The sequence below is a fragment of the Melanostigma gelatinosum genome, assembly GCF_949748355.1.
Source record: "Melanostigma gelatinosum genome assembly, chromosome: 20".
NCBI classification, from domain to species: domain Eukaryota; kingdom Metazoa; phylum Chordata; class Actinopteri; order Perciformes; family Zoarcidae; genus Melanostigma; species Melanostigma gelatinosum.
Window position 1 is genome coordinate 21,441,641 of NC_136653.1, and position 12,281 is coordinate 21,453,921.

The 12,281-nt window shown below is 42.5% G+C and overlaps 2 protein-coding genes across 4 annotated transcripts in view; one reads left to right on the forward strand and one right to left on the reverse strand.

Annotated features, from left to right (window-relative positions):
- Positions 1 to 12,281, forward strand: part of cUnh18orf63 (chromosome Un C18orf63 homolog) — a 35,647-nt gene that overhangs the window by 14,724 nt on the left and 8,642 nt on the right. The window lies entirely within an intron of this gene.
- The window catches only part of dipk1c (divergent protein kinase domain 1C), a 38,298-nt gene continuing 26,960 nt past the window's right edge, over positions 944 to 12,281 (reverse strand). For all 3 annotated transcript variants that reach the window (XM_079291609.1, XM_079291608.1, XM_079291610.1), the window contains exon 11: positions 944 to 1,924. In XM_079291609.1, coding sequence (XP_079147735.1) covers positions 1,602 to 1,924 — 323 coding nt within the window. In that variant the 3' untranslated portion in view covers positions 944 to 1,601. The remainder of the gene's footprint in view (positions 1,925 to 12,281) is intronic.

Below are 12,281 nucleotides of genomic sequence, written 5' to 3' on the forward strand. Positions count from 1 at the left end.
CCTTCTTTTCTTTCATTGCCTGATTCCTGAATCCTCGTGTGGGGAGTCGGAGCATCCAGTCCAGATCCAAAACAAAGACTCTTTTGTTTCTGTGGGACCGAAACCAGCAGAGTCAGAGTTGTGTGTGTTTTAGTGTGTGTGCGCGTGCGTGTGTGTTTTAGTGTGTGCGTGTTTTAGTGCGTGTGTGTGTGTGTTTTAGTGTGTGTTTTTTAGTGTGTGTGTTTTAGTGTGTGTGTTTTAGTGTGTTTTAGTGTGTGTGTGTGTGTTTTAGTGTGTGTGTTTTAGTGTGTGTTTTAGTGTGTGTGTGTGTGTCTTCCTGAGGCTTGGTGGTCACAGATGTCCTGTCCTCCAAAGGTTGAGCCCTTTAAAGCTGAATGTGAGTGAATGTGAGTGGAGTTGTGAGGAGGTGGAGCGGCTCAGTAACTCCTTTAACGTGAGAGAGCTGCTCTTCACACAGAGGGACTCGTGCTCACCTCTCGAGTTGGTACAGAGCGTTTGTGGAACTGTTAGAGGCCTCTCACTTGAAACAGGTTTGGTGTTTCATTGCACAGATTGGAGGCGTTACTGTGATCTATCCCTCCTGTGTGCGTGGGGATGTGTGGTATTGATGGTTGGTCCACATTGATGCGTGCGGACGGAGAAGATGTCGCTCAGACTGACGTGGCGGCAGATGTGCGTTCAACACAAACAGCTTGTCGTGTTTAACAGCAGACGGTGAAGAAGTGTCTCTTGTTTCGTCTCATTCCTGGTGTCCTGTGATGTGGAGCAGTTACCGTCTCTCTTTCATCCTCCCCCCGCCCCCCCCCAGCCTGCCCTCTCTTTGTCTGTCTTCAGCTTTTTAGTTCTGCTGTTATTTAACACTTTTTTACTTTTCTAGCACCAGAAACCACAGCTGTGGTCAGGGATCCCCCCCCCCCCCAGTAGGTGATAGGTACTTGGCATGTTGGTATTATGTATGTACGGGTAACTGAACAGGCCTACTGGGAGCCTTGGACTGGACGTAACACTACCACGAAGAAATGCAAATAAACCACGAAGAAGCAAAAGGAGCACAAAGAGTCTGGTCTGCCCGACTACACTTCAACATGCTGTAACATAGTGTGCCACTAACAGGAGGCCCAGTAAACGCATGAACGAGACCACAGGAGGCCTCTTGCGTGTCCTCTGCTGTCCTGACCCAGAAGCAGGTCCGAGGTGGTCTGAGCGGGTCCCGGCGGCCGTGCAGGTTTTTCCTCGCTGTGCCGATCTGCTGCTTCTGAGGCGGTTCGGTCCTTCCTCCAGGCCGTGACTTTCCTCCTTCTATCCATGTAGCCGTCCCCCCGGGTCTGAAGTGATTCATCCTCTTCTTTTACTCCCTCTGTCCTCTGTCTGTTTATGCAGACGGGAACAAAGCAAACAAGAGCACAAAAGATGAACTGTCAGCCGAGGACAAAGAGAGAAATCCCTGTTCCTTTAAAACGCCTCCTCTCGCTCTTTATGTTTGACTGAACTGTTGTCAAGCTTCTTTAACAGTCATTTAATATGTCGACTCTGCAGACTTCTACACAACCAGAGGACACTCGAGAGAATGCAGCTTCAACACATGAAGCTTTGGCTTCACTTCAAGAACCGGATGTTTCCGCCTGATTAAAACACAGCAGCTTCTCTGCTGTTGCGGTCGGGTGATGTAAAGCATCTCCCCTGCTGGTCAGCTCCCAGTAGTCCACTGTGGTTCTGCTGGTCAGCTCCCTGTAGTCCGCTGTGGTTCTGCTGGTCAGCTCCCTGTAGTCCACTGTGGTTCTGCTGGTCAGCTCCCTGTAGTCCGCTGTGGTTCTGCTGGTCAGCTCCCTGTAGTCCACTGTGGTTCTGCTGGTCAGCTCCCTGTAGTCCACTGTGGTTCTGCTGCTGCAGTGGTCCTCCCCGTGGCGTTGGTCTGAGGCTGAACCTGTTGTAAGATGGATTAAAGGCATCGATTGACTTCGTCTCGCCTTCTCTCTGTGAATCAAAGCAGAAACAGAACTCATTCAAACACATCTTGAGATGTTTGCATGTTTCCCTGAGGTATTCGCGGTGTTTCCTCTGCAGAATGGAGACGCTCTTCATTACTCGTGCGGCTCCTTGTGTTGATTCGTCTCTTGAGGTTTGTTCAGTGGGAGAGAAGCTGCTGCAGAGGAGAACATGTGGTTCCATCATGGTTCCTGCTGCAGCTGTTCTCAGGTGTTGGTGTTGGTTCTTAAAGTGACAACAAAGTGAGTGTCCGCCGCCTCATTTGAACTCTATCAGAACCAAACAAACCAGACTTGTTATGTGAGAGTTTAAAGTCTCCGTCTGTTACAAAGTCACTCAAATGCTGCAGTTCACCACCAGACATCACAGCCTCTGTCTCAGGCGGGAGGTTTGATTGTGTCAGAGAGATCTCTGCTGGTTCTCTGCTGGAAACCTCTGATGGAAACATTTGAACTGGATTGCGTAATTGAACTGCACAATGCTCCGCCTTAAACCGCGGCTTTTACATTTTGATCAAAAGCTACAAGTTTGCGTTGGATTCTTTCTTTGAGTCCATATTCCACCAATGAAACAAGCCCGTCACATATTCAAATAACCATCTCACCTACTGACCCACCAACGATCGACCGACCGACCGACCGACCATCTCACCTACTGACCCACCAACGATCGACCTACTCACCGACCTGTCCATCCACGGTTCCAGTGTATTTACGGTATATTAGCAATACATTCACAGTACTGTATTATAGTACAGTTCATTCTTCCTGCTTACTTTTTCTTCTGCATACCTCGTCTGTAAATGCTCATCTGTACAGGTAACACACACACACACCTCTGTCCTCCATCGCTGAGCCTCCTGCAGGCTGCAGCTCGTCTTTGAAGTCTGCTGCTCTGTGATCAGAGAAACAACTGAAGCCAGATGGCAGGAAACGGATCACATGTTCAAGTTTTTTAAAGATGATGTCATCCTGCTCAGACACGCTGAGCTGCTGTGTGACATCTTCAATCTCAAATCTAAGCTTCATGTCTCAAATACTCGCCGTCTTTTATTAAGCCTGACTAAATATTTCACAATCTGTTCCTGTGAAGACGGACGTTTATTTTGAAAAGACACGAGTTTCTGGACTTTTGTAGGAAAGACGAGGAGTAACTTTTCATAAGTCGTCAGCGTAGAAACAGAGTAATGAGAGTAAATGTATTTCAGATGCCGGAGGAGAGCGTGAACTCTTCTGTTTGAGTTTGTCATGACGGAGAAAGAAAGCAAGCGATGAGCTGGAGGAGGACGTGTGACTGTCGGAGGGTTCTCACCTTTAAACGTGTTTAATAAACGAGTTTATTGCTCCCGGTTCAGACTTAACGACGTGTGAAATGAGTTTCTAAAGAACAGAAGCAACGGGCCGTTTTTATCTCGTCTTCTTTAATTGAACTGAAGCAGTTCAACCGAACTCCAGCATCAATTAATTACACAGTCTGAGTTTAATGAGAACTCGGAGGAAAGAACCTGCTGACAGAATTCACTGGGACTACTTTCTCTATTTAAAAATAATAAAATAACATCACACTGTTCTGTTCGTTATCAAGAGGAGCTGGTGAACGAAGTACTGATACCACACAGTAAAACTACTCTGTTACAGTCAAAGTACTGATACCACTCAGTAAAATACTCTGTTACAGTCACAGTACTGATACCACTCAGTAAAACTACTCTGTTACAGTCAAAGTACTGATACCACTCAGTAAAATACTCTGTTACAGTCAAAGTACTGATACCACTCAGTAAAACTACTCTGTTACAGTCAAAGTACTGATACCACTCAGTAAAATACTCTGTTACAGTCAAAGTACTGATACCACTCAGTAAAACTACTCTGTTACAGTCAAAGTACTGATACCACTCAGTAAAACTACTCTGTTACAGTCAAAGTACTGATACCACTCAGTAAAACTACTCTGTTACAGTCAAAGTACTGATACCACTCAGTAAAACTACTCTGTTACAGTCAAAGTACTGATACCACTCAGTAAAACTACTCTGTTACAGTCAAAGTACTGATACCACTCAGTAAAACTACTCTGTTACAGTCAAAGTACTGATACCACTCAGTAAAACTACTCTGTTACAGTCACAGTACTGATACCACTCAGTAAAACTACTCTGTTACAGTCAAAGTACTGATACCACTCAGTAAAATACTCTGTTACAGTCAAAGTACTGATACCACTCAGTAAAACTACTCTGTTACAGTCAAAGTACTGATACCACTCAGTAAAACTACTCTGTTACAGTCAAAGTACTGATACCACTCAGTAAAACTACTCTGTTACAGTCAAAGTACTGATACCACTCAGTAAAACTACTCTGTTACAGTCACAGTACTGATACCACTCAGTAAAACTACTCTGTTACAGTCACAGTACTGATACCACTCAGTAAAACTACTCTGTTACAGTCAAAGTACTGATACCACTCAGTAAAACTACTCTGTTACAGTCAAAGTACTGATACCACACAGTAAAATACTCTGTTACAGTCAAAGTACTGATACCACTCAGTAAAACTACTCTGTTACAGTCACAGTACTGATACCACTCAGTAAAACTACTCTGTTACAGTCAAAGTACTGATACCACTCAGTAAAACTACTCTGTTACAGTCACAGTACTGATACCACTCAGTAAAACTACTCTGTTACAGTCAAAGTACTGATACCACACAGTAAAACTACTCTGTTACAGTCACAGTACTGATACCACTCAGTAAAACTACTCTGTTACAGTCACAGTACTGATACCACTCAGTAAAACTACTCTGTTACAGTCAAAGTACTGATACCACTCAGTACAACTACTCTGTTACAGTCACAGTACTGATACCACACAGTAAAACTACTCTGTTACAGTCACAGTACTGATACCACTCAGTAAAACTACTCTGTTACAGTCAAAGTACTGATACCACTCAGTAAAACTACTCTGTTACAGTCACAGTACTGATACCACTCAGTAAAACTACTCTGTTACAGTCACAGTACTGATACCACTCAGTAAAACTACTCTGTTACAGTCAAAGTACTGATACCACACAGTAAAACTACTCTGTTACAGTCAAAGTACTGATACCACTCAGTAAAACTACTCTGTTACAGTCACAGTACTGATACCACTCAGTAAAACTACTCTGTTACAGTCACAGTACTGATACCACTCAGTAAAACTACTCTGTTACAGTCAAAGTACTGATACCACTCAGTAAAACTACTCTGTTACAGTCACAGTACTGATACCACTCAGTAAAACTACTCTGTTACAGTCACAGTACTGATACCACTCAGTAAAACTACTCTGTTACAGTCAAAGTACTGATACCACACAGTAAAATACTCTGTTACAGTCAAAGTACTGATACCACTCAGTAAAACGACTCTGTTCCAGTCAAAGTACTGATACCACTCAGTAAAACTACTCTGTTACAGTCAAAGTACTGATACCACACAGTAAAACTACTCTGTTACAGTCACAGTACTGATACCACACAGTAAAATACTCTGTTACAGTCAAAGTACTGATACCACACAGTAAAATACTCTGTTACAGTCAAAGTACTGATACCACTCAGTAAAACTACTCTGTTCCAGTCACAGTACTGATACCACTCAGTAAAACTACTCTGTTACAGTCAAAGTACTGATACCACTCAGTAAAACGACTCTGTTCCAGTCAAAGTACTGATACCACTCAGTAAAACTACTCTGTTACAGTCAAAGTACTGATACCACACAGTAAAACTACTCTGTTACAGTCACAGTACTGATACCACACAGTAAAATACTCTGTTACAGTCAAAGTACTGATACCACACAGTAAAATACTCTGTTACAGTCAAAGTACTGATACCACTCAGTAAAACTACTCTGTTCCAGTCACAGTACTGATACCACTCAGTAAAACTACTCTGTTACAGTCACAGTATTGATACCAGTGTAGAAATACTCTGTTCCAGTCACAGTACTGATACCACTCAGTAAAACTACTCTGTTCCAGTCACAGTACTGATACCACTCAGTAAAACTACTCTGTTACAGTCACAGTACTGATACCACTCAGTAAAACTACTCTGTTACAGTCAAAGTACTGATACCACTCAGTAAAACTACTCTGTTCCAGTCACAGTACTGATACCAGTGTAGAAATACTCTGTTCCAGTCACAGTACTGATACCAGTGTAGAAATACTCTGTTCCAGTCACAGTACTGATACCAGTGTAGAAATACTCTGTTCCAGTCACAGTACTGATACCACTCAGTAAAACTACTCTGTTACAGTCACAGTACTGATACCACTCAGTAAAACTACTCTGTTACAGTCACAGTACTGATACCACTCAGTAAAACTACTCTGTTACAGTCAAAGTACTGATACCACTCAGTAAAATACTCTGTTACAGTCAAAGTACTGATACCACTCAGTAAAATACTCTGTTACAGTCAAAGTACTGATACCACACAGTAAAACTACTCTGTTACAGTCACAGTACTGATACCACTCAGTAAAACTACTCTGTTACAGTCACAGTACTGATACCACTCAGTAAAACTACTCTGTTACAGTCAAAGTACTGATACCACTCAGTACAACTACTCTGTTACAGTCACAGTACTGATACCACACAGTAAAACTACTCTGTTACAGTCACAGTACTGATACCACTCAGTAAAACTACTCTGTTACAGTCAAAGTACTGATACCACTCAGTAAAACTACTCTGTTACAGTCACAGTACTGATACCACTCAGTAAAACTACTCTGTTACAGTCACAGTACTGATACCACTCAGTAAAACTACTCTGTTACAGTCAAAGTACTGATACCACACAGTAAAACTACTCTGTTACAGTCAAAGTACTGATACCACTCAGTAAAACTACTCTGTTACAGTCACAGTACTGATACCACTCAGTAAAACTACTCTGTTACAGTCACAGTACTGATACCACTCAGTAAAACTACTCTGTTACAGTCAAAGTACTGATACCACACAGTAAAATACTCTGTTACAGTCAAAGTACTGATACCACTCAGTAAAACGACTCTGTTCCAGTCACAGTACTGATGCCACTCAGTAAAACTACTCTGTTCCAGTCAAAGTACTGATACCACTCAGTAAAACTACTCTGTTACAGTCAAAGTACTGATACCACACAGTAAAACTACTCTGTTACAGTCACAGTACTGATACCACACAGTAAAATACTCTGTTACAGTCAAAGTACTGATACCACACAGTAAAATACTCTGTTACAGTCAAAGTACTGATACCACTCAGTAAAACTACTCTGTTCCAGTCACAGTACTGATACCACTCAGTAAAACTACTCTGTTACAGTCACAGTACTGATACCAGTGTAGAAATACTCTGTTACAGTCACAGTACTGATACCAGTGTAGAAATACTCTGTTCCAGTCACAGTACTGATACCACTCAGTAAAACTACTCTGTTCCAGTCACAGTACTGATACCACTCAGTAAAACTACTCTGTTACAGTCACAGTACTGATACCACTCAGTAAAACTACTCTGTTCCAGTCAAAGTACTGATACCACTCAGTAAAACTACTCTGTTCCAGTCACAGTACTGATACCAGTGTAGAAATACTCTGTTCCAGTCACAGTACTGATACCAGTGTAGAAATACTCTGTTCCAGTCACAGTACTGATACCAGTGTAGAAATACTCTGTTCCAGTCACAGTACTGATACCACTCAGTAAAACTACTCTGTTACAGTCACAGTACTGATACCACTCAGTAAAACTACTCTGTTACAGTCAAAGTACTGATACCACTCAGTAAAATACTCTGTTACAGTCAAAGTACTGATACCACTCAGTAAAATACTCTGTTACAGTCAAAGTACTGATACCACTCAGTAAAATACTCTGTTACAGTCACAGTACTGATACCACTCAGTAAAACTACTCTGTTCCAGTCAAAGTACTGATACCACACAGTAAAACTACTCTGTTCCAGTCAAAGTACTGATACCACACAGTAAAACTACTCTGTTACAGTCACAGTACTGATACCACTCAGTAAAACTACTCTGTTACAGTCAAAGTACTGATACCACACAGTAAAATACTCTGTTACAGTCAAAGTACTGATACCACACAGTAAAATACTCTGTTACAGTCAAAGTACTGATACCACTCAGTAAAACTACTCTGTTCCAGTCACAGTACTGATACCACTCAGTAAAACTACTCTGTTACAGTCAAAGTACTGATACCACTCAGTAAAATACTCTGTTACAGTCAAAGTACTGATACCACTCAGTAAAACTACTCTGTTACAGTCACAGTACTGATACCACACAGTAAAACTACTCTGTTACAGTCAAAGTACTGATACCACTCAGTAAAACTACTCTGTTCCAGTCACAGTACTGATACCAGTGTAGAAATACTCTGTTCCAGTCACAGTACTGATACCACTCAGTAAAACTACTCTGTTCCAGTCACAGTACTGATACCACTCAGTAAAACTACTCTGTTACAGTCACAGTACTGATACCACTCAGTAAAACTACTCTGTTACAGTCAAAGTACTGATACCACTCAGTAAAACTACTCTGTTCCAGTCACAGTACTGATACCAGTGTAGAAATACTCTGTTCCAGTCACAGTACTGATACCACTCAGTAAAACTACTCTGTTCCAGTCACAGTACTGATACCACTCAGTAAAACTACTCTGTTCCAGTCACAGTACTGATACCACTCAGTAAAACTACTCTGTTACAGTCACAGTACTGATACCACTCAGTAAAACTACTCTGTTACAGTCAAAGTACTGATACCACTCAGTAAAACTACTCTGTTCCAGTCACAGTACTGATACCAGTGTAGAAATACTCTGTTCCAGTCACAGTACTGATACCACTCAGTAAAACTACTCTGTTCCAGTCACAGTACTGATACCACTCAGTAAAACTACTCTGTTACAGTCAAAGTACTGATACCACTCAGTAAAACTACTCTGTTACAGTCAAAGTACTGATACCACTCAGTAAAACTACTCTGTTACAGTCAAAGTACTGATACCACTCAGTAAAACTACTCTGTTACAGTCAAAGTACTGATACCACTCAGTAAAACTACTCTGTTCCAGTCACAGTACTGATACCACTCAGTAAAACTACTCTGTTACAGTCAAAGTACTGATACCACTCAGTAAAACTACTCTGTTACAGTCAAAGTACTGATACCACTCAGTAAAACTACTCTGTTACAGTCAAAGTACTGATACCACTCAGTAAAACTACTCTGTTACAGTCAAAGTACTGATACCACTCAGTAAAACTACTCTGTTCCAGTCAAAGTACTGATACCACTCAGTAAAACTACTCTGTTCCAGTCAAAGTACTGATACCACACAGTAAAACTACTCTGTTACAGTCAAAGTACTGATACCACTCAGTAAAACTACTCTGTTACAGTCAAAGTACTGATACCACTCAGTAAAACTACTCTGTTACAGTCAAAGTACTGATACCACTCAGTAAAACTACTCTGTTACAGTCACAGTACTGATACCACTCAGTAAAACTACTCTGTTACAGTCACAGTACTGATACCACTCAGTAAAACTACTCTGTTACAGTCAAAGTACTGATACCACTCAGTAAAACTACTCTGTTACAGTCAAAGTACTGATACCACTCAGTAAAACTACTCTGTTACAGTCAAAGTACTGATACCACTCAGTAAAATACTCTGTTCCAGTCACAGTACTGATACCACTCAGTAAAACTACTCTGTTCCAGTCACAGTACTGATACCAGTGTAGAAATACTCTGTTCCAGTCACAGTACTGATACCAGTGTAGAAATACTCTGTTCCAGTCACAGTACTGATACCAGTGTAGAAATACTCTGTTCCAGTCACAGTACTGATACCAGTGTAGAACTACTCTGTTCCAGTCACAGTACTGATACCAGTGTAGAACTACTCTGTTCCAGTCACAGTACTGATACCAGTGTAGAACTACTCTGTTCCAGTCACAGTACTGATACCAGTGTAGAACTACTCTGTTCCAGTCACAGTACTGATACCAGTGTAGAACTACTCTGTTCCAGTCACAGTACTGATACCAGTGTAGAACTACTCTGTTCCAGTCACAGTACTGATACCAGTGTAGAACTACTCTGTTCCAGTCACAGTACTGATACCAGTGTAGAACTACTCTGTTCCAGTCACAGTACTGATACCAGTGTAGAACTACTCTGTTCCAGTCACAGTACTGATACCAGTGTAGAACTACTCTGTTAGTCACAGTACTGATACCAGTGTAGAACTACTCTGTTAGTCACAGTACTGATACCAGTGTAGAACTACTCTGTTCCAGTCACAGTACTGATACCAGTGTAGAACTACTCTGTTAGTCACAGTACTGATACCAGTGTAGAACTACTCTGTTCCAGTCACAGTACTGATACCAGTGTAGAACTACTCTGTTCCAGTCACAGTACTGATACCAGTGTAGAAATACTCTGTTGTCTGTTTCGACGGGTTCCTGCTCTGCTGTCAGTGTGTCCTCTGTAGCTGAACTGAGCTGAAGTGATGGGTGTGTTTAGGAGGAGGCGTGGCTGCCAGCAGGTTTCTCCTCTCGGGGATAATGAAGAACAGCTGTTGACAAATTACATGCAGATGAAAAATACAGCAATGATTTCCAAACCAGGAAATCTTCCATGTTGTTTCAGGCCAAACTGGCTTCAGTTAAGTTTTATTTCCACAGCAATGAAGTCACATTTGAGATTATTACCAGTTGTGAAATGAGAGAATCTCTAGTTTCAAGTCTTCTTCAATACAGCATGATGTTCATTTAGTACATTATGGTCCATTTACAGTCACACAGACCATGAAGCAGGGGATGCTTTAGGGCGGGGCTACACGCTGATTGGCAGGTCGCTACCACTAAAAATGTCCTATCATTTGGTTGTATTTAGCTCCACCCTCTCTTGTCACTTCTTGTTGCAAAAAACCAAGATAGTGACGGGATGGTGAAGACCAAAACTCAAGAGCGCGACAAAGAACGGATTGTAAAGGCCCAAAACCAAGATGGCGACGGTCAAAAAGCGAGATGGTGACGATCAAAATGCCAAACTCTTCCTCGCCTCAAATCCGTAGTCCACAAACCAGTGGGTGACGTCATGGTGACTACGTCCACTTCTTACAGTCTTTGTTTTTAACTCGCCGGTATCTGATCAGTACGAGGAATCGGCCGATACTCAAGTTCAGGTATCGGGAAAGAAAAAACCTTTCTAATCACAAATGTAGAGAGCCAGTGAGTCTTTAAAACAAGAGGTATGTGCCCCCTCACAGCGATCGACAGCTCTGTGGATGAACCCTGAGGGTCGGAGTTACACCGGCAGCCTGGTGGCTCATCGCATCACCAATAACATCCATGACAGGCCGAACCAACCCTGCAACTGGTTCTCATTATACTCCAGTTCCTTTACAACCGCATGATTTACCTCCACTTAAAAACACACAACGTCAAAGCCATCTTTGATTAATCTGCCACAAAGCAACAAACATCTCATTAACTTCAGCTTTCTTTTGACAAAGAGGAAGAATTCCAGCTTCAGCGGCTGAACTTGTCTCTTCATGCATGAAGGCTACGAGTTCAGACTGGAACAAGTCCTTTGAATCTCACAGGGAGAGTTCACCGTCGGACACTTTCTGCTCATTTTGTGCCACGAGGCAGATAAATCCCGACTGAACCCCCAAAAAGGCATCAAACACCTGGATCGGTGAGGTGACGGCAGGTGTTTCCTTTGACAGCTGACGTTAAACTCTTTGAGCGCCGCCACCGGCCGAGCGACCCTTTCACCTCGTCTGTGTTTGTCTCCACCGTCAAACGGCCGATGATCCGTGAGGCCGGTTGAGCAGCGCTGCTGCTGTTAAAGTGCGCTGAGAGGAGCCGAGCTGCGCGTCTGCTCTCTAAAATACTCCTTTCAATCTTGCTTGAGTTTCGGCAAAATAACCTCGATAACAACCTTCAGTTACAACTCTTTCTTCATGCAACATCTGCACGTGGAAGGTGTGGTCGAGGCTAGACGTGGCTGAACTAATGAATCCATCCCTCTCCTCAGCAGCGTCTTCCAGCTCCTCCTGGGTAACGCTGAGGACAAACAGAGGACCTTCACCCAGGAGGCCGCTGTCCAAAGTACTTCTGTTGCTCAAGATTCGTCTTGTTCCCGACAGACGGTCTGATATAAATATAGCTCCCGCTG